Here is a 23,639-nt window from a genome sequence, read left to right on the forward strand (position 1 = left end):
GTGCTGAAAACTTATGTGCAACCATACCAACGCACAATGACTTATAAAACTTTAAAAATTCCCTTTCAAATTAGGAAAGCCTGTTAACCCCTCTGATCTGATATGCTGAGAGGTGTTACTACTTGTGGAATGTAAAGTGTTCTGCAAGATCCTGAGGATCCTGCATTACAGGGCCCAACTTTTAACTAGGATCTCTAAATACTACTGTTATGTAAATACGATAGAGACCTGCTCCAAGATGGGTTTTTCCTAACTACTACTGTTGACATTAAGGCTCCCAACTCTCTCTCCCCAATTCTCTAAAACCTAGACTACATTGCCCGTATAAAGGAAGCTAGTAATTTTATATAGTTATGATAGCAGGATGTCTATCTTATCACTTGCAATAGTATTTTGACTAGTTTCCTTATTGGTTTTATTATTAACCTTTTGTAGAGTCATGACCTCAATGAAATCACTCAGAAATGAAGTGAGCAATGGCTCATGAAAGCTTACAGATGAACTAAACGAGAGATATATATAGCATGGGGTGCAAATCTACCCTGTCTTCATTAGACTGAACAACAACTTTTGAGCATTATGGTTCCAGCCAGTAATATCTATTCATGCTGCTGTCTCTACAGTCCTCTCTCAAAACCGGCTTTAAAGATCCGTAAGTGGATAAGCAAGTGACGCCTTCAGCTCCACAGGAAGTGAGATTAAAAGGTTTATTGCTGCTATGGCAACTGCCAAGTTCTACTGTCCTTAAAATAGTTTTGAAACCTTAGCAGCTGACTAGAAGCTTATACATGAGTCACCTAAAGGATTCAGCTACCTAGTCTTGCAGTACACTTTAAAAAGAGGAAATCCTGTTACATTTTATAAATGCTTTTTTGTGTGTATTTTTATCCTGCACTTATAACTGCTTGTTAAATAAAACCAAGAATAGAAAGTGGCAAGATCCTTTACCATTATGGTGGGGTTTCATATCAGTAATTGACAGCTGATGTAGGAGTTTGCCTCTGAGATTTTGCAGGCAGCAGCTGGTGCATCAGTTCTGTACCCTACATCTGTACCCTGTTTCTTGTCTTCAATCAGCAATCAGTCCCATTCAAAGTGAATGCAACAATAACAAAGTTATCCTCCCTCCTTGATTAATTGTACCAACTTCCCATTAATGGTGTAGCCATCTGCAAAGCTAGAGTGTATTCCTTGATAGTCATAATTAAATATAAATTCAACCCTCTCCACTGAGTAGAGTTTGATATCTCTTCAGTAACCCGTTGTCCTTTAGGGTATAAACCAATTGATGAACGAAGATGAAAAATCGCTTGTGAGCAGGTTACTTCATTATGGTGCTCCATTCAGTTGTCTTACCAAGAACCCCACATTGGCTACTGTCAGCCATGGGGATCCACCCAGAACTACTGATCCAATGTGGCCTGTCAATTCTTATCTGACAGTTACACTGGAGAAACAGAATCCAGCTTGTGCTTTTCCAAGGAATATTCTTAAGTATCCCAAATATCTGTATATTAACACTTATGACCATGGTAGAATACTTAGCTATGATTGTAATGCTACCCAGATCAAGCTGGTAAACACTTATTTTAGTCACTGAAGTCAGACAATCAACTTTTAAAAAGGAAAGTATCTGCTGAATTAGAAACTGCCAGATTTTAACAGATTAAAAAAACCCACAAGAGTCCCACCTTACCGAAATAGAAACACTAGAACTACACATTACTGTCCCCTGAAGACAAACTGAAAGTACCACTCAAAGGCAAATGAAGTTTTAAACATAAAAATAAAAATCCATGCTGGCTGCATTCTCATTGAAGAATATATTAATAAAATGTGTCATGTTGTATTAGTAACTTTACAAAGGAGGCAATGAAAGTTGCTGGCTCCCTTACTCTGAACAATTCAGAAGTTACAGCCCATTTACAGTAAACCATAACTTGCCCTTAAGCATCTCAGTCTCAAACACCATTTCCAGGTCATTCAAAATCGAAGCATCTCCATTACAGGTGGAGCAGCCATTTCCATAGTAATGTAGGTACAGCAACATCTGAACCACCTGCTTACCAGAATTTCATATTATGTAATCCCAGAGGTTTACATCTGAAAGGAGCAAGGAAAGGGAACAGTCTAAGAAATAATGGATAAAAGATTATATCACTTTTACATCCTGAAATTTTAGAGGGCAACAAGCATGTTCACCGAGTTCTTAAAGGACACACTTAATCAAAATACATTTTTTCTGAGCATGAATAATTCAAGGATTTGTTCCTGAGTATTGCTGCTACCTCTCCAAAGCTTACTTCTACCCTAACAAGATCCCATGCTATCACAACTTAGAACTGGGACATCATTTAAAAATACTCTAAAAAATGTTGTTAGCTATGATTTTTCTCTTTGAGACCTATGCAGCTGGAGTCATAGTAACTAAGACAGAGGCAGCAAAAATAATATTAACACTCCCTTCTCAGAAAAGGAATAAGTGTTTCATAGAAAAAAAGAGAAAAAAGCAAGGGCAAGATAACGTGTGGAATATCTGCAGAAACAAGTCAAGCAAATTAAAGAATTCTAGTGGAAATTAAATTCTTAATTTTTATAATCAAATTTCTTGTGCAAATAATTGCAGTAGAAGTTATACTTATGCAATCAGGGAATAATATTAAGGAAAAAAAGTATCCAGTCAAAATCAACAGACTGATCACATTTTGAATCCTGAATGCTAGCAATGAACTCCCTGTGGACATCTACAGACTAGAATTATTTACTGAATAACTATATTTGAGAAATCTTAAGATGCTTGTAGATAAAAGTATGGTAAACAGCTAACGTCAAACATTATTCACTATGACTATTTGCTTAGTTCTTTTAATAGAATAGAATATATGCACGTGTAACAATTTAACAGACTCAGGACAATCCCCAAACAAAACCATTAATTTACTCAAATTTACACTCAGTAATGGTAAAGCTGAAATGTTGCAGTAGGAGGGGAGAAGGGAGACTCCTTCTATGAAGATAAAAGATCATTTAGGTGCTATTTGAGAGGTGCTTTCTTCAAGTACCCTATGTAATGTTGCCCAACTAAGATTATTTTTTCAATGTAAGACAGCTTGTGTCTCAGTATATTTTTATATAGCTTATTTCATGCCTTAATTATGTCTCATGTGGGCTCTTATAATTGGTTTTGACAGATTCTCTAAATGAATATGAAAGGAAACTTTAAAAAAAAGTGTTTCAAAAGAATTCAAGCTTGAAGAAATTATTCCTTTGGGAAATGAGAGGCTTTAAAACACTTTTTTAAAAAAGGATTCGTTCAGGGTACTGAATATAAAATTTAGAGCATTTAGGCCTCCAACATAGCTTTAATGTTTAATACATTCATACTTAAAACTCAACTGCATTTAAACCAGGACAAATAGCAAAATTAGGACCCATGCATTCTTTATTTTAATAATTAGACAAATACAGGAAAATTTGCAATAATCTATCAAAACTGTATTTTATCAAGAATTGGAAAGGTGTTTAAAAAATGTATTCACATTCAATTCAGATTATATACAAACCAGTGTCTGTAAAAAAAGAAAACAGCATATGCTTGAGTGTAAAAGAATCCCATTCAAGTCCATATTCCAGCATTCTCAATGACCAAACATATGCTGAAACCATCATAGTGCAGACATGTGCCATAGTCTCTGTTATACTGGTCTCAATGGCATAGTTGCTAAAATAGTATTGGTTAATAAGATGTGTGGAGAAGTTCCTTCCCACTGCATCATCCATCCTGAAATTCCACTCAAATGTACTCCAAGATAACTCCTCCTCACTGCAGTAGAGGCAGGGCAAACATCATGTATAGGCCCAGAGGGCCAATAACAGATGCATTTAAGCAGCACCATTCTGTGTGCCTGGAACATCCAGGGTTTGCTTAGTACTCCAAGTTTAGCTATTTTCAGCAGACTTCAGCCCTTGAATATTTGGTTAAAAAAAATAAAATAAATATTAGGATTTGCCCAGCAAGGGCAGTTTTTAAACATGCTACGTAATGCAGGTGCCTATCTTCCAAACTCACTCTCCATAGGTAGCATCTGAATTCAGATGTACTGCATTCATAAGGAGCTTCTAGCTATTTATGTCAGCAGCATTCACTATAACCATGAAAGTGTTTTTTTGTTTACAAAAAAATCTTTTAGGACTGCTTGCTCTGGACTAACTCTCAAAACACAGGGAATGAGGAAGAAAATATATGGCATAAATTCCAGGGGCCACATTTAAGTGCACCTAAAACTCAATGTTATGGTTTATGAAACCTTGTGGATGAACAGCTAATAAAGACGACTAATTCAGTCTTGAAGCATGACTCCTTGTCTATTCATTATTGGTCAGTTAAGACTGATGGACCTGTTTGGAACATGGATGAAAGAGGCACTTCTACTGAAGTTACACAATAGAAGAGTCTATAGCTCTTTCTGCAGCCTAGTGTGTTGTCTACTGTATTTTATTTTAAAAATCAGAAGGGCTAATAGGTACCAAGAATCTTTTGATTATACTAAGCAAACTAGATTGAAACAGGCCAATATAATAAATTAGTGGGTCTTTTTGTCTATCTGTTTTTAAAGGTGGATTGAAACTGAAAGGCAGTGGGCAGGGGAGAGAAATGATACAAAAACATAATGCTTATGCACTGAGATGGATCAAAGCAGCTTTCTCTTTTAAATTTGTGCATTTTGAGGTATAGATGCACACACTAGAAAACAAGCACACATTGTGTAACTTCTACCACAGCCTTCTGCAACAAGTAGAAATTAAGTCCAGGATGATGATCTTAGGCAGTGGAAGACTTACAGTTTAAATGCTTTCAACATTTTGAATTCTTCCTTAAGAGAGAAAACCAAACAGCCATTGAAGTAAAGTGAAAAAGATTATTATTTTGATGGATGCTAGATCCACCACTAAAGGAGTCAGAGTTCCTACAGAGACTACGTGAAACAAAAGACAACTTCTGCATGTTACTAACAGCTCTTAACTGAGACTTGGCTCAGATATGCAAACAGATGATAGTGGTACCAACTTTTGGCAATCCATTTCAATAGAGAGAATAATTGAATAGGCTGCCCAACAAAACACACAGTTGAATTTCTCAGAGATGAAAGTTCATGAGGGGAACAAATAAAAACAAAGTAAGTTAATACAAGATTTTCAGCTGTTTAAAAATATTTAAAATAAAATTCCCTTAAGTGAAATCTGGAGCAGTGAACTAGTCTTTACAAATGCACAGGCAAGTGTGACCTGGAGAGTCAGAATGAGGTACCGATGATATGGTTACTTTATTAATGCCATCTATAATGAATTGAACAGGCAAACACAGTGAATGAATAGAATGCAAATACTCTCAGATGAGCAGGGCAAGTGCACCTTATTTTATGTAATTGCCTTAAATTTCCAGATACCAAAATACTATGGCTAGTAGGTCACTCTGGACAATACACAAATGTTTCCTAAGACAGTTAAAGACAACAAGCTTCCTGGTATTCAAGGCAAATCCAAAATCATGCTATCCAATACTCAAACAACAGGCTGAAACCATAAATAAAAGTCTCAGTCCTATGAGTGAACACATTCTCTGAAGCAAAGCCCTTTCTACAGAAAAAAAACTTTGCTTTAAGGCTCTGATGTGGTGCCTCTTTGTACCAGTTTCATTTATAGGCAAGTAAGGACTCCAATATCAAACCAGAATGCCTGTCAAGAGTTAAACCTCTCCACTTATTACACACTTTGTTGCAGTTCAACTGCAGCAAAAACATTCTTTTAGACTACATAAAACATTCTCCCTCATCTCATTCCCCCTAAGATACCCCAATTCAAAGTGATAATTCAAAGAAACACCAAAACATTATGATTTTAAACAATTAACAAAGCAGATTATGGTGAGATTAAAGTGTATCACCTTCTCAACCCGTCTTCCTTTCACCTGTTCTGGCTCTCTTCTCCCTTTAGCTTTTCCAGGTTTCTCCTCTCTCCTACTCTGCACATTGCATCATCACTGGAAAAAAAAGGCCCCCACAACACTAAGTGATGTCTCACTTAGCTACTGAGTATTGTCAATTAATATACTGCATAATATAAATCAACATTCAACCTTAGGTTTTAGTCTGAAATAAGACAGTGGTTGATACTAAGGGTTAACATAATGGTGAAGTCAACAGTACACTACTTAAGAACTGTAGTGCCATTCAATTTAAGTTTCCTGCATACAAGATGATTTCAGCTACATATTTTTGAAGAGAGAGGTTTAAAGGAAATGGCAGAAGTGCTACTAGCAATAGCTTCCCATCCTCTATACTGAAAAACTGAGGTTCAAGTCCTGTAATGCTGCTGCAAGTGTCTGCCTATCTTGTTCATGGACAAATTTGGCAGGGGGCAAAATAACTACACAATGCAGGCTAGTGGCCATCTAAAGGCAGGGTTTACACTGATATTGTACCAAAATGTTAACCGAAGCACAAAAATAAATCCAGAAATTGCCTTGCAATGTCAGAGTATTAATCCCATAACCTTTTATAATCAAGGATCCAGTTAGGACTTCATGACTGACTTGTTCCAAATTATTCAGTCCAAGTCTCAGTAGCTACATAAGAAATTGGCAGCAGTAGTACTATATGTGTACTCCATGCTTGAGAATGCCACGTATTAGTAAACCAAGTATAGTCGCTAGTTCCAGTGTGAAAATAACCTTTTAAATAAAACTTACTAAGACCAAGCACACTTAGGCACAGAAGCTATGTCATAGTAAAATTATTTTCAGCAGAGAGATCTTTCTCCCTTACTCCCATTGCTGCAATAGCTAGTCCTTTCCCAGGGATCCAAATTGGGCCAGGACTAAACCTTTTAACATAACTGCTTTAATGGTTTAAGCTAGGGTGACTTTGCTATGTAACCCATTTGAAAAAAGTTGTTTGATTTCTTAAATTTCTTTATTTAACCGTGTGGCAGTCCTGAGTGCCCTTAATGCTGAAAAAATTAAAAAAAAATAAAAAAAATAAAAGAAATCAACCTGTGCCCAGGGGTCATATTGCTGGTGGAAGCATTAGCAACATTTACACAGGTAGTCCTTATTACAGTCTATAACTCAGATAGCTTATGACAATGGCACCAAATTCTGATCCATAAGAAGCTATTTTTATGAAGAACCTTATGGTGCCCAGTGCAGCAGCGGTCTCAGGAAACATGGGAGGAAGGTACCATCAGGGAATCTTGGAGCACTGAACTTCATGTCATGTGAGGACCAAGGAAAAATCCTCTTCTTCCAGATCCATTACAGTCAATAAGAATATCCAAGAAATACCAAATTTCAAGTGTGCTAAATGTAAAATTGGTGGAATGCTAGCTGGTCCATAAAGGGCTGCACCAAGTTGTCTGTGGCAAAGTAGAAAACAAGCCCAAAGGTTATGGAGATTGGAAGAGCTGGTAAGGCCTTCTTGAAGATGGCAAGCAGCAGGAGAGTAAGGCACAGACCCTGAAGAGAAAGATAGGGGGAAAATTATATGGTGGAAATCTAACCAACAAAGAGATAGATTATAGACCACTTTAAGCTTAAAAAGCTAACAAAAGGGTCAGTATGATATATTTTTCTTTTCCTTGGGTGGCTATTTCCATCAGTTAGAACAGTACAGAAGCTAACTCAAAAGGTCCAAGTTTGGCAAAACACTAGAACTTGTTTTGCAAAGCCCAGTGGGACTTGTATGGTTTCCTGAGTTAAAGCTAAATACTGATCTCCCACTGAAATCCACTGGAAAGCTCTCACTGACTTCAGCGATAGCAGAAGCAGGCACTAAATCAAACATATGGAGTTTCCAGTGGATTAAACTGCTATGGCTTTTGGTTAGAGGAATGCAATGAAACATCATCATTTCTCAGTGATATTATACTCACAATTAGTATGGCTACAAAACATGCTAAAGTTGTGTTCCAGTCTCCATTTGCTGTTGCTGAGGCTTTGCCAACCAAAACACTGTAGAAAATGAAGTCTCCTAAACCGAGCTTCACTCCCCCTATAACGGAAAGAAAAAAGAAGGGAGAGCATTAAGTAGTACCTGTTTGTTAATACAGCATCTTAGCCAAAGGCCACAGAGGGCAATATGACAAACAATTTTAAAAATACAACGTAAGAGCATCCCCAAGTCACAACTCCTAAATTAAAGAAAAGCAAGGGTTAGAAATACCAGTCATTAAGGAAACTTGCTTTACAATAAACTGGAGTTTTTAATGTGCAACTATACTTGAGTGTGTGTGGGCCTCACATGCTTATGTTGTTCTGTAGTACCTTACACCCCATCTCTTTGTGCTTCATACTAATAACATAAAAGGCGATAATTTGTCTGGACTGTTTCCTCTGAGCAGCGTTATATAGGTGTAAAGGATTCTGAAGAAGGGAAGGCATGTAACAACTCATGTCAAAGGCCTCCAGTTTCTCTCCTTTGAGTGGTGGTCCATTCGCACATTCTACTGGGAGTGGCTCCAAAGCAGTAGCCAGTCTATGCAAAGATAGGATCTTGAAGCATTACGAGAATGGTGACTGAGGCATCAGTCCCTTTTGAAGCCTCTACACCAGGGATAGGCAACGTTTTTTGGCCAGAGTGTCAAAAAACACCATAATGCCTCCCTTGGAAGGTGCCCAAGTGCTGGCATGGCAGAAAAACAAAATGAGGGCAAGGGGTACATGGCAGGATGCCCTGCTTGTGCCCCTTTCTCCCCACCCAAAGCCCCTGCCCCCTAGCCCGGGCTCTGTGGCTGCCAGCGACAGAGCCTGGGCTGCTCTCAGCAGGGCTTGCAGCCAGCCCGGGCTCTGGGCAACTGCAGCAAACAGCAGGCGGAGTGCAAACAGCTGCACCAGGCTCATCACCTTGGTGCCAGGAGCGGGGAAGAGACCAGGGCTCCGCTGCCTCAGGCCCCTCCCCCACTGCCCGCTCTGAGGCACTCCTGCATGCGCCAGTGCGGGGCTGATGCAGGAGCCCAGCACAGCTGTTTGGAGCCTCACGGTTGCAGCCGCTCCGGCTCTGGGGAGCTGCTGCTAGCCGGGACCCCTGGCTGCTCCCAGCAGGCAGCTGGGATGCTGCAAGCCCTGCTGGGAGCAGCCCGAGCTCTGTTGCTGGCAGCAGCTTCCCGGAGCTGGGGTTGGCCGCAGCGTGCCAAGCAAAATGGCCTCGCATGCCATGCTCGGCACACGTGCCAGGGGTTGCCAACCCCTGCTCTACATGCTGCACAGTGGTTTTATGATGATGTGAAGAGATCCCCATGTGGCTGCATTACAGATAGCTATTATTAGATTCTGCATTTTCTTGCATATCATATGCCCCAAATAAGATATGCACCTTGTTTTGGAAAGTAGAACATAGAAAGTAAGATTTTTCAGAGTCATAGCCTAGAGCTGGATTTTTTAGGGAGAGACTGAGCTGCAAGATGGCTGCCAGCTTTTCTCTTGGCCAGCATGGATGAAGTCCAGTGTTAACTCTTTCACAGATGCTATCAAACTGCTGCTCAGCCAAAACCTGTGCAAATCCCATAAACAGTGCTGCATCTTGATACAGAGATTATGGCCAACATTCTGTAGTGAAAAAGTAGATCTTTGCTATCTGCTCCACTTTATACAAGTTAAATGAAGCCCACAAATTCCAATTAAATTATTAATGCAAAACTGTGTTGAGCAGGTTCAGGTGTCACCTTATACTTGCTATAGCCATTTTCACAATTGTCATTTTATTTTACTGGTGAAAACGGATTAAACACTATTTTTACTGCCCTGGATACCGGGGAGACGACTTGTTTGTAAGTTTGACATTCTGATTTCTGCAAGGGCCCAGCAGGGGAGGTAATGTTCAGGGGCAACCAACATGGGTTCATTGAGGGCAGGTCCGGCCTGACTAACCTGGTTTCTTTTTATGATCAGGTCACAAAGTCCCTGGACGAGGGTGTCAGGGTGGATGTCATCTTCCTGGACTTTAAGAAGGCCTTTAACACAGTTTCCCACTGCATTTTTCTTAAAAAAAAAAAACCAACTAGGTGACTGCTTCCCACTGCATTTTCTTAAAAAAAAAAAACCAACTAGGTGACTGCAGCACTGATGCCTACACAGTCAGATGGGTGGCAAACTGGCTAGATGGTTGCACCCAGAGAGTGGTGGTAGACGGGTCTTTTTTGACCTGGAGGGATGTGGGCAGTGGAGTCCCTCAGGGCTCAGTCCTGGGGCCTGTACTGTTCAACATCTTTATCAGTGATCTGGATGTGGGTGTGGAAAGCACACTGTCCAAATACACTGATGACACCAAGTTGTGGGGTGAGGTGGGCATGCTGGAGGGAAGGGACAGAATCCAGCTAGATCTAGACAGGTTACAGAGGTGAGCAGATGAGAACAGGAAGGAATTCAATGTAGCCAAATGCAGGGTACTGCATCTAGGGCGAAGGAACCAGCAACATACCTATAGGCTGGGGAACACCCTTCTTGTCAACGCGCTGGCAGAAAGGGATCTTGGAGTCATTGTTGACTCCAGGATGAACATGACCTGCCAATGCGAGGAAGCAGTCAGTAAGGCTAACCACACCTTGTCGTGCATCTACAGATGCATCACAAGCAGGTCCAGGGAGGTGATCCTTCCCCTTTATGCGGCATTGGTCAGGCCACAGTTGGAGTAGTGTGTCCAGTTCTGGGCGCCGCACTTCCAACAGGGATGTGGCTAGCATTGAGACGGTCCAGAGGAGGGCCACTCGCATGGTCAATGGGCAGTGGGGCAGGCCCTATGAGGAGAGGCTAAAGGGCCTGAACCTATTCAGCCTCCACAAGAGAAGGCTGAGAGGGGATCTGGTGGCTGTTTACAAACTCACCAGGGCGGACCAGTGAGAATTGGGGGAGGCTCTGTTCCTCCTGGGCACCACCGGGGGTTACTAAGAAAAACGGTCAAATTGTTAGAGAGAAGGTTCAGGCTGGACATCAGGAGACATTACTTTACAGTTAGAGCTACCAGGCTCTGGAATGGGTTCCCAAGTGATGTGGTACTCTCTCCTACCTTGGGGATCTTCAAGAGGAGGCTGGACAGATATTTGGCTGGGGGGATATAACCGTGGCACCCATTCCTGCCTGGGGCAGGGGGTTGGACCTGATGATCTGTTTAGGTCCCTTCAGACCCTAAGCACTATGAAACTATTTAGCATATTTGCCAATGCACACACCTATATCGAGAAAAACATTCCAGTGTCCTCCTGTGTCTCCGACACAATCTTCATTATAGTAGTTCTAAAAGGCACTGAGTGTAATTATGATGCATCTTGCAGATTAAATGGGTATTTGTGGTTCAGCAATATGCAGACCCTGGAAAAATGTACAAATCAATGTATTCATTGTTATGGTAATTACCACTTTGGCAGTGACATTAGAAATGTAACATTCAATTAACAGTGCTTTTGTAAACAGATGTAATGAAGACTTCCTGTATATTTGTTTCTTTAAATAAGACTCAAACAGTATCTTAGCTTTGTTTCAACTCCTTAAGTCAAAGGTGTCAAACATTTGGCCAGTGGACCAGATCCAGCCCCTTGGATGCCTTCATCTAGCCTGCATCTTTCTCCTACACATCACTGCATCTGGCACAAGCCTTGTTTTGCAAGAATACAGAGAAAGCTAGGACCCAAGCGGGCACTTTTTAAAGAGGAACAGCTGAGAAGTGATCTTATGTCTGACAGGCCATTGGCAGAGAACTCAACCTTCCTTCTACCTCACCTCTGCAGGCCTCCTTTTGTTTCTTTTCTAGTGGTAGCAGCCACTTCTGCTGCAATTCCCATGGAGCCCTGACTCCAAGTTCCCCCCTGCCAAAGGAAAAAGACTTGGAGTACTGCTATCTTGGCTGAATCTGATGCTGCCTCCTGCCCCAGACTTTCCCTTCAGCAACTGTTCACTCCTTTATGCTGTTTCGCTCCCTCCTTCTTGTCCCCCGATAAGCGTTCGTGACACTATTTTGTAAGTGGGTCCTCCTTCTCTTCCCACCTTATTTTTTCCTGCCACTACTGCCTCCACCAGTCTCCCACTACCTTTTAGACAAAGAACTAATTCACTAAAGACATACTTTGCAGTAGGATGAAGTTGCAGAATATATCTTCTACAGTGAATTTTGGTCTTCCATACTCCAGATAAATGCATTATTTGCTCCTCACCTCAGAATTATCTTGCGTCTGCTGCTAAACTATGATAAACGTCCCTTCCCCCACAGAGGAGTTCTCAACAGTTCTATTCTAAATGGCCATATCTTAAGTATTCTGTAAAGTTATTTCTTACCCATATACTCTTACAGCTGGATTAAACTCTCACACAGAGGCCCATCAGCATTGCTCTTGGATTTGAAGGATGGCCCTCTTATGTATGGACTCAACATACTACCCCTAGTCTCTCAGCACAGAAGCAGTGTTACATGACCACCTTCAGCTCAGTATTTCTGTACTGTCATTGTGAGCTCCCTGTACATTTGGGGGACCCACCCTTCAGGCTGCAACACTGTGGAAAAGGACTCCCTAGACCAGTGGTTTTCAAACTGAAGTCTGTGGAATCCTGGGGTTCCATGATAGATCATCAGGGGTTGTACACAGACTGGGGGTAACAGTGTAGTAGACTGGGAGGTGGTGCACCACCACTGCTGGGTTGGGTTGCCTGGCTCTACGTCAGCTCAAATGGCCTGCAGAGCCAGGTGTAGGGGTTCTGAGGCAGAACAAGTGATATGAAACTGCTCCACAACTTTAATAAGTTTGAAAATTACTGCCCTAGACTACGTCTGTCCAACTGGCAGCCTGTACGCCATATGTGGACCATAAGGGGTTAAGCTGCAGACACTGGGCTTCTGCCTGGCTATAACTCCCCTTACTGCTCTGGCTACAACAGCAGCTGGAGTCTCCAGGCTCCCCCTTCCTCCCACAGCTTCTATGTTCTACACCTGTCCCAGGGGGCAGTTTGGCACAGCACAGCATAGTGCAAGTTGCTCAGGACAAGGCTAGGACCAGGTGCCATATGGTTTAGCAATGAGGGAGCACCTACAAGGGGTCATTGGAGCAGATGTGGGTGGAGAGGGGAGGGGTGCCCATGTAGGTATGCACAGCAGCAAGGAGTGGAGTGTAGGTGTCCAGTGCAACAGGAGGTGGTACCCATGTGGTGTGCTGCCCAATGGTTCATATTCCATACTTGTGTAGCCTGTGCAGCCACTGCCAGGGAGATCCATTTAGACATGGGGCAGCTCTGTCCCAGACTACTGCCTTTTGACAGAGCCTCAGAATGAAGTCAGATTAGAAGGGAAAACAAAAAACCCACAAAAGAAACAGAGGTAGTCTTTGTGATAAAGAAAAGGAAAAAAAAAAGGTGACCAAACGCCAAGCATGAGAGCAAGCTGTGCTCGTGGCGTGGGGAAAGTAGTGGGCACGGCCTGATAGCCGCGAGATCGGCGGTCCCAGGCTGATTGGCAGGGGGCAGGCGGGTGCAGCCCATTTAAAAGGAAAAGCACGCGCGCCAAAAAGCTGGGACCCACGCCATATCAGAGAGGCCTGATCACCCTCACCAGAGGTCCTGCGTCCACGAAATCCCTTTCCCCTGGACGCCCCCATCACGACCGAATTAGAGCTCTCGAGTTAACAGCGAGTTTATTCTTGAAACTGCTGTAAAGGAAACCACCTATACGAAAGTGTGAGTAAAGCATTTATTTGTTACACCGCCTCTTTGGTGTTTTCTGTAGAGGGAGGGAGAGACAGGAGAAGGAGGAACAAGGCCCCGTAACCCTTTCTTCCCTGGCCTGTTCGCGCAGCACTTTTCTGGGTCCAACCACCCACCGTCAGGTTGGTCAGTCTTTAACTAGGCAAAAGCCAATCCAAATAGGTGTAATGTATGTAGGTACAGGAATTAAGAAAAACTTTACGTTGAGAGTACAACTTCTCAGTTTTCCTTCATAAACCTCTTGTGGGGCAATTTATCAGACATTCAGCTCCTGGCTCATCATTTTCTTTCAACCCCTCATCTCCCTGGGGTTCCTCAGATATACCTTGCAGATTACAGTCACCTATTCACTATGACCTATCCAAAGACTTTCCTATTAAGTGTGCCAGATGTTCATTCAGGATTGCATTCACTGCTCTAAACTAATTTTTTTGGTTTCTTCTACTTATACCATTAAAACTTTTCACAATGTGGAGCCTTTAGAAACAGTGAATGTAGGCACGCGTGCACACACACACACACACACACACACACACACTTCTATTCTATCAAACAGGTGTTGTGCCAGATTAAATGCTGATTTGTCAGAAAAGGAACCAAGCTCAACACCAAATAAAACTGTGCAGAGCAGCACATTTCAATGCAACTAGACTTCTAGACTACAAGAGTATTAACAAGATTATTTTCATGCTGGTGGAAAGGTTTAATGTTAAAACTTGAAAGTAAATGTAGAAACTTCGGAACATTTAGAACATCCAAAAGTGAGACTAACACTGGTAAAATTCCTTTCTGACTACATTAAAAATGCCTAATTTAACTGAAAACAAAGTGTTCAAAAAAAAAGAAAAGGAAGTATATACATAGTTAGGACTAGCAGTTTGTCTTGGTCTCAGTTCTAGGAGGCCTTTCAAGAGAAAGCTGCAGAAGAAAAATGACGCCTTGCAGTTTGTCATTAATTTTAGGTTTTAGCATCCGCCTATAGGGCTTGGAATATTAAGCTTTCAGCACAAAATTCAATGAGGGCTTTGTGAATTCATCTCCACCATCATAATCAAAACAATATTAAAAAAAATGCAACATGCTGCCTCCCTTAAGAATGCAAAAACAGTGGTTTGCAGTAACAAATTATATCACTTCTTACTCTACACAACACCAATAAATGTTAAAACAGTTCTCTCTTCAGTCAAACGCAAATGCATGCTCTGGATATCAAAAGTTATTTGCTCAAAAGTAACTTGATGAAAATGGAGTACAGACATTAGAACACACATTATACTCATAATAAGCATGTAAGTTTCATTTCAGTGTTTTGAACACTGAGAAAACAAAGTAAATGGCTAGCAAGCTCCCAAACTGAATTCTCCAGCAGCCTTCTAACCAGTTCAAGTTGGCTAACAAGTCTGACTCACAGCACTGCATGTTTGTCCTTACTTTAAACTGGTTGTAGAAATACGACGAGATGCAAACACCCCAGTTGCAGTGTTTTTCATTTCAAATACTGAGGGAGGATAAGTGAGAGATTCCTAAACCTAGATGCTAGACAATTTCAAACAATCCCTTAATTTTTTTTAAATGTTCAAGAATATAGCCAACCCACCCACACAAGAAATAACTAACCACTTGGTAATAGGGGTGCACTGATAGAGATTTTTTTGGGCTGATACCGATGGTGAATTTTTAACGAGCCATATAAGCCGATACCAATCCGACTGCCAATATGCAGCCTGGCAGCTTGGAGAGCAATGTCTGGGTGGTAAGTCTGTTGTGTGGGAAGGGGCAAAGGGGGAGGGATCGGGTGTGGGGGGGCAGACTGAGGCTCCCGCGGTGAGGGAGGGAGTGGAGCAGTGGTAGACACTGCCCAGCCGGGGTGGGAAGTGGGATGGAGCTGCAGCTCATCTGTGGGGTGTAGGGAGGAGGGACACATACCCTGGGAGGTCATGGGGGTCATGTGCCCCCTGGATCTGTGCGTGGGGTGAGGGCAGGCTGCTGCTGCAGGCTGGCACCAGGCTCTTCCTGGAACTGGGGATAGACCACACAGCACTCGGGGCAGGGAGCAAAAAAAGTCTCAAAAAAAAAAAAAATTTTTAAAAGAGGACTAAGGGAGGACTTAAGTTTTCAAATACCTGAAGGGCAATTACAGAAAGGATGGAGATGGGCTTTTCTGTGTGGCCACAGGAGACAGGACTAGGAGCAATGGCCTCAAACTGCAGCAGATGCAATTCAGGTTGGAGATTAGGAGGAACTTTCTGACTACAAGGGTGGTCAAACATTGGAACAGGCTATCTAGAGGTTGTGGAATCTCCATTCTTGGAAATTTTCAACAGCATATTGCACAGATACTTGGCTGGCATGGTTTACTCAGGGTTGATGGTGTCTTGAGCAGAGGCTAGACTAGATGTCCTTGTGAAGTGCCTTCCAGACCTACTCTCCTATAATGCTGTAAGGGCCTCCACTAATCCCAACCATGGCAGTGTCATATAGGAAGTGAAGCAGTCTGCTACATAGATAAGCCCTAAACTATTTAGAGTTTCCAGGCCCAACACTAACTTCTTGTCCAATTGGAAATCAAAGTATGACAATGCAGGTTCTCGGACAATGACATCATATACTCCTAGCAAGATGCTGCACATGACAAGCAGGTTGCTGTAGCAAAATAAGCAACCAATTACATTATCCATTAGCTTCATTTTCTAGTTTTACACTACTTTGTGCAGTGTATTACAGTCGTTCAGGGGAGGCCAACCCATGGCAGGTGTGCCACAGGTAGCACAGACAGCTTGTGTGTGTGGCACAGAGCAGGTGGGACAGCGTAGGGAATACAGCAACAGACAGAGCAGGAAGCAGAAAGCAGAACAACAGATGGAAAAGTCTGGTTTGGGAAAGTGACCGGTGTGGCATGCCTGCCAGAAAGGTTGCCCCCCTGCAGTTATCTAACCCCGAGGTGAAAGGCATGAATTGCAAATGCAAGTCAATCTCCTTTGTGACAGACAAGCAGCAGATGAGGAAAACAAACCAACAAGCAAATACATAGGTTGCGGCTGCTATATGAACATCTTAAAACAGATAGGCACCTAACCTGATTTAAGTCATAAACCTGGAGGATCAAAAGAAAGAAAGAAAAAAAAATGCTCAACACTCCCCCCCCCCCAATCTTTTGCAGCACCTTAAACAAAAATGAATAAGACTTAGGTCTATATTTATTTGGTCTGAGAATGATACTCACTTTCTTCTGGGTCCTCACTGGTTTGGGAGTTACTGGGAAGAGCTTGGACAGCAGCTCGGGATTCAGGAGTAGACTCAATGGGCCCTATTCTACTATCTCTTTGTTGCTGCCATTCTTGACTGAATCCTCCATCCTCTACTTCAGCCTCTTCATTCTGAGTCTGGTTTGCTGGGGCTCAAGAAAAGAAAAACAGCATTCAAAACCTGTGTCAAAAGCATTTGTCTAACATGTTAGGTCATGTGAGAACAAAGGATGCCATATGCCATGTTTATTAAGTAACCATATTCATATGCATAATGCAACATTTAAAAAATGTCACCTAAGATTTTAATTCTCTCCTTAAAATGACTATTATGGAAGACAACATGTATTCTGTAGTAAACTGAACCTAAGCGCTGTAATAAAAATCACTAAATACTCTAGTGCTCTGGTATGGTAAAGTAGAATTTCTATAACAGCTTCATTTAATGTTTACAAAGTGTTGAGTAATTAATGTTATTTATTATTGCATTAAATTCTTTAGTTGGGGAAAGTGTGCAGGGGCTCTTTGAGACAGAGATAAGTACAACTGTAGAGTTTAATATAAGTATCTAGCTACACATCTTTTTAACAGCACTGACAAAATTTGTCATCTTTATGCTTTTGAATTAACAATCCAAAAAAAGATGAATAAGCAGATCGTGTCTCTGAAGTATTTTTAAGCAGTGTGTAAATTCAGGAACATTATACTGCTTTTGCCTACACTTTGCACAGATTCTCAGGGTTAACCCCATAACCACAAGGAAACATTTCTTTGTTCAAATATTTTTAATTTATTTTGTGCATTACTGTAGCTCCAGACATGGGCCAGGACTGCACTTTGTTAGACACTGTACAAACAGCACAGGAATAATGATCCCTCGCCCAGAGAGAAATGAGACTCAAGACTAACTGTGGCACAATGGTTAGGGCAAGTAACATACATTTTACAGATTATTTAAGTGGGAGGTTATTTTGTCATTTGCAACATGTCAGGAGAGGCTCCTAAGCCCCTGAATATAGGTGTTGCCTTCCCACAACTATCTACCCAACAGTGCTGAACTGGGCTCAGTCAGTAACTGCTACTGTTGGGATAAGTAACAAATAGAAGGTACAAGCTCCATAAAAAACAAGTAGCTACAAGATTATTAATTGCACCTTAATTGAACATTCTTTGCAGTCTAGGCAAAACCTTCATTTCTAATGAGACTGTCATCCTGAGGGAAGAAAGAAATAATTTTTCACTTTACCTTTGCACCAAGTAGATTTAAAAAAAGACTATACCTAAAAGCAGACAGGTGTCCCCAATTGTTCTAAAATAAGGTGGTAATGCACCTAGAAGAGCATATAAAAAGATACCCTTACCTTGTTTGTCGTAAGTGGAGTTTTTGGAATTTTTCCGTTGGGTTTCTGGGTCTTCCTCAGCCATATTCACTAGCCATATCATTGTTGCTATTGAAGAAAACAATTTGATCAACAGAGCACATGAGAGAGAAACTCTGGAACACTGTACTAACAATGGAACACTTGCACTGGTTCATTAATTCTTTCTTGGTTTTTTTATTTTTTTTTTTAACCATAGCTATAGTCTGCCACAGACAATTTTACTCCCTTATTAAATAAAGGCATATTAATAGTTGGAGCAAAGTCTATTGCAGACACAATATGCACTTGCTAGATCTGGTTTTAATATGTATTGAAAAAAAGTCTTCATGAAAGTCAAGTTGCAGCTGCTTCAGAGAAGCAGTTTCCATTTATGAGTGCAATGAAACAGTGAATTGATAATTTTGCTCCTTCTATATATGCTAAAATAACCAGATTTTCACTGGGAATGATAGTGGACTACTAGATTGAATGTATGTTAGAGGCAGAATCTGTACCCATCTGAATTGCTTCTCTTTTTAACAGGGTGATCAGTTCTCATACATTTTAAAAATTCAGTTCTGAAGTGAAAAATTCACAATTTAAATTGAACAAATGTGTTATTTCTCCATTCTAACTTCCACTGCCTGGGTAAAGAAAAAGGCTCAGGAAGCTTCTGGTAGATGTTGCCTGGGCAGAGCTGGGACAATAACACAAAAATCAAGCCCTTTGTCTTCCTTCCAGACCTTCTCTGCTAAACAACCATTTTTGGTCTACAATGACATTGTATTAAAATATTTTCTGACTCAAAATATTTTGAAGGCTTTACAGGTCACTTTGGTGTCTCACAACTAGTGTGCATAAAAATGTCAATGGAGAAATAATACATAAAGATATGATTTGTAACTACCTAGTCTGCTGAATTAAATTTTATCATAGTTATTAGATTTATATCCTGCCCTATCCAAAAGGCTTAGTGGTGCATATATTTTATAATTTCTTACATAATACCTTGAAATGGTGAAATCAACACAAATAAACTGCATGCACCTCTAACTAGATTTTTTCAAATGACTGCCTTTCAGTGTTCATTTTCCAATTTTATACAAAACACTACTATTTTTTTCAACATCCAGTCCCCCCACGCAATTACCTGGGTCCAGTCCCCCCACTCAATTATTTCTGGGTATTTTATACTTTGCTTTCTACAGTATCTTTCATAGATGATAATAAACTTTATAAAACAACCTGCTTAACACCCATGATGTAGTATTGGCTCAATTTTACATGAGGCACCTGATCACAGAGTGAGTTGGCATCAAAGCTGGGAGGAAGAGGAATAAAAATTACAGTGTAATTTCTGACCTTTGGGGTATGCCTAGGATTAAATTAAAGATGTAACTGTAGCTTGAGTACTAATAGGAACAAAAGTACAGCTGATCAGACTTTTGATACCCATGTACCAGGAGGTCTCAAAAAAGTTCTGCGAGCAATGCTCAAATTAAATATTTGGAAAAGGTAAAGCACACTGGCATTCTTACTGAAGTGAACCTTACAAGGTACTCCAGCCTTTTTGTATCAGCATATCAGGCAGGAACCCAATTTATTTTAAATCTGATTTCTGGAAGAAAGAGCTTTCTTCCCACTGCACCAGAATCTCAAACGCTGCACTTGAAAGGTTGTATATGCAACTTTACCCTTGCCTAGCATTTCATTTTGGGTCTTCCTTTCCTGGGAAACCAAAGCTTTCCTTAAGCAGCAAGAGTAAAACTGGTCTGATTCCTGCTATTTTTATAGTGCTACAGCTTAGCAAACCCCTGAGTAACACAAGAGGAACATACACCCCCACCCAACACCAGGACATTGCAACCAGAACTGTAATTCTAAAAAAAAAGTCCTGCAGAAATTGATAGCATAGAGATCCTCTCTTCACCAATGTAAGCTTCTTCCCAGAAGTGAGTAGATTATCCATCTGTAGGACTTGAACAAGTATTTTCAATAGAAATAATAGAAATAGAAACAAAGCATTTTTCTTAATGCGACAGATTCAGATTTGACTGATACTGTTAAGACCCTTTACCATTGTTTTTCTTTCCAGGAAAGAAGAACAGTATGTACTGTTCTTACTTTGCAGGATCTTAGAACATGTTTCAGGTTTCTGAGCCAATAACAAATGAAGAACTGAGACCCAAGGAAATGGAATGTGAACTCTAGCTGCACATGCAACAGAACATAAAGCAAAGGCAGTCAGTGGGATTACTAAATCTCTTTTAACTCCAGGTGAGGCAGGTGATCACAAATTTAAAATCATTACTGTAATATACTTACACGAGTAGATAAGTGCTGGGAAAAGAGTTTCATTTCTCTCTTGAGCTGTTTCAACAAGCATACGGAGAGGACCTTTAGGACACAGGACAGCAACCAGATCTGGAAGGGATTGCAGAGATGCTTGACTCTTGCATCATAAACTTGTTTTAAAAAAAAAGGTTCCTATTTAACAGTGCTTGCAGGAATTGATAACTGGAAGCCCTTTAGAATACTACTTTCAATCTAGGTGTTGTTAAAAGTGATGGAAAGCACATGCGAGCTACCTGACCCGTTCTTGCTCCATATTGAATTTGTCTCAATTATCAGACATTCAAGACCAGAACAAGCCTCCCTTCAAGTCATCTCCTCCTCACTAATCCCTTAAAACAGGGGCTGTCAGCCAGGGGTATGTATATACCCAGGGGTACTTAGAAAGGTTGTAGGGCAGGGGCGAACAATTATTTTGGGTGGAGGGCTGCTTACTGAGTTTTGGCAAGCCATCGAGCAGCATGACAGGCAGCCAGGGGCAGATTAATATTAATTTTCTAAATTTTTTAGGGGCTCTGTGGGTCGGATAAAATGGCCTGGCGGGCTGCATTTTGCTCACCCCTGTTGTAGGGGGTATGCGCGGGTGGAGCATGCCCCAGGTGGGGCGCAGCAATGGTGTCTCCCCTGGCATGTTCCCTCAATTTGCCTCTTACCCAGGGGAGGGGGAGGAGGAGGGAGAAGAATGCATTGGGTGCCACTGGCCCCACACAGCACACCATGGCACCTCCCCACCCCAGCTTGTTCTCTTGACCAACCGGGAGGCAGAGTCAGTCCAAGAGCAGCAGCCTGCCCACACCCCACCCCACCCCCCAATCCATACAGCGAACCCCCGCCACCTGCACCGTGGGTGCAGAGCCATCTCATGAGGGGGGGCAGGTGGGGAGAGGGGCTGGGACTCGCTGTACTTGAGCAATTTCTTCCTTTGTGGCCAAGCCCTGCCCATCCCTCACTCCTGGGCCTGCAAAGCCTCTGCCAGAGGCCACGGGGCTCCTCCTAAGGCCACCTGGTCAGGACCCCGTGAGGGCTTGAGGCCACTTGTAGGCTGCTGCATACAAGCACCCACACTCCGTCTGGTTGAAACTTTGAGACAGAAGGGGTACACTTGTTAAAAAAGGTTGAAAAACCCTGCCTTAAAGTCTACCACTATTATTAAGAGTATGGACCCCAGTTATACAGAGAGGCCAGTGTCCTTCACTCTTGGGCACCTCAGCTGGTGCACAGGAGTGAGACCCATCTAGTCAAAAGCCCTGTACTCCAGGAGTGGGCAATTATTTTGGCTGGAGGGCCACTTAATGAGGTTTGGTGAGCTTACGAGGGCCACATGGATAGCCCTGCCCCTTGATAGCTGCCCTGCCCTGATTGCCATCTTGGGACCAGAAGTCCCACCCCAAATCCTTAATTTTGCCACCAGAAGTCCCTCCCCTTGCCTCCCAGAAATACTCCTTTTGGGGGTGGGGGGCTTGCCATCTTAGAACCAGAAAAAAATCCCAAATCATACAATAAAAGTCAAACACCTATTATAACATTTTAATTTTATTACAAAAAATATTTTTGTTATGACTTGTGTATATAGAGACAATTGAATAATTACTAAAAAATAAAGTCTTAGTCTTGTATATTGTGTGTGTGTGTGTGTGTGTGTGTGTGTGTGGTGGGGTGGGAGGGTGTGTTGGGGGGTGCATATGTGGGTGTGTGGTGTTCATGGGGTGTGAGGCAGAGCGGGGGGATGGGGGGTGGGCAGAAGGGCTGGGCAATTCGATGGTGGGTGCTGCAGGCTGGATGAAAATGCCTGGCGCACTGGATTTGGCCACTGGGCCATATTTTGCCCACCCCTGATGTCCTCAGTGTGTGACGCACAAAAACACCCATTTTTATGCTTAAGATGGCAAAGGCCTTCCACCCTTTGGGTCTACAGGCCTGTAAGGTATTCATGAGTCCTCATTACAGAATGAATGTAGTAATACTTTCACTTTAGCCAACTGAACTTAAGTCTGCAGCAAGGCTTCCTAGCTGCTGCAGGAAACTGGAAGATGTGGCAAATTAAATTTAAAATTTGCAAATTTTACCAAAATAAATAAGCAAATAGAAAAAAAGCAATCCAACAGCAGGGATACCTTTACTTAAAGTCTCTCATCCTGTCCCAAAATTCTGGCTTTCAGCATGCTGTATACTTTTTTTTACCTAAAACAAATGATAAAGTTTGACAGAGCAAAAAGCTGGGGATTTTGAGTATTGGCCAATAAACATCTGGGTCTTCCGACATCCAGGAAGGCATTTGATGCAGTTTCAGCAATCAAGAGACAATAGAGAGATTGCATCTCTTCTCTCCAGCATTTCAGACAGAAGTTTATATGTGAAGCAAGGACTTCATTCCAAACCACTGCTACTCCACTACAGTCCATCGTAATACCTACTGAATATCAACTGTAATAAAGTTGTGTAAGAGTAATGGTCAAGAAATTATGCAGGAGTGCTGATTCACTGAGTCTTACATGTGAAAGCTTGTCTAACTTTATCCCAACTACAAACATAGTTGGTCTGATAAAAGATATCACCCTAAGAAATCTTGCCTCAACCATAGCAAAGCAGGGCTGAGGGAGGGACCCAGCAGGGCTGGGGGAGGGGGGAGACTGCAGGTGGGGTTTAATTTTAATAATGGATTTGGGGGATTTTATCAGAGAATTTGGGATTTTTTTTTTAAATCGGAGAAAACCAGGATCCTTGCTGATAAATCACTCATATTCAGTGTAATAAAACAATTAAGAGTTTAGTTGCTGACTGTGAAGCCTAGCAATGGCTCAATGCTTAGCTTATTTACAAACCATCTGAAGAGTCAAACCCAATTAATAACGACATCTAATTGTTATGCCCTTATTGTATTGTATCTTTTCCTTCCTATTCATTGTCATCAACTGTCAAGTCTACAATTACACACTCAAGTGTGTG

At 41.7% G+C, this 23,639-nt stretch overlaps 1 protein-coding gene across 1 annotated transcript in view; it reads right to left on the minus strand.

Annotated features, from left to right (window-relative positions):
* Positions 1–2,871: 2,871 nt before the first annotated feature.
* PSEN1 (presenilin 1) overlaps positions 2,872–23,639 on the minus strand; it is a 54,833-nt gene continuing 34,065 nt past the window's right edge. The window contains exons 8-12 of the mRNA XM_006030357.3: positions 20,667–20,765; positions 18,342–18,428; positions 16,959–17,132; positions 7,930–8,048; positions 2,872–7,513 (exon numbers count right to left, since the gene is read on the minus strand). Of these exons, the coding sequence (XP_006030419.1) occupies positions 7,358–7,513; positions 7,930–8,048; positions 16,959–17,132; positions 18,342–18,428; positions 20,667–20,765 (635 nt within the window). The 3' untranslated portion in view covers positions 2,872–7,357. The remainder of the gene's footprint in view (positions 7,514–7,929; positions 8,049–16,958; positions 17,133–18,341; positions 18,429–20,666; positions 20,766–23,639) is intronic.

Source organism: Alligator sinensis, unplaced genomic scaffold, assembly GCF_000455745.1.
Source record: "Alligator sinensis unplaced genomic scaffold, ASM45574v1 scaffold381_1, whole genome shotgun sequence".
Taxonomy (NCBI): Eukaryota; Metazoa; Chordata; order Crocodylia; family Alligatoridae; genus Alligator; species Alligator sinensis.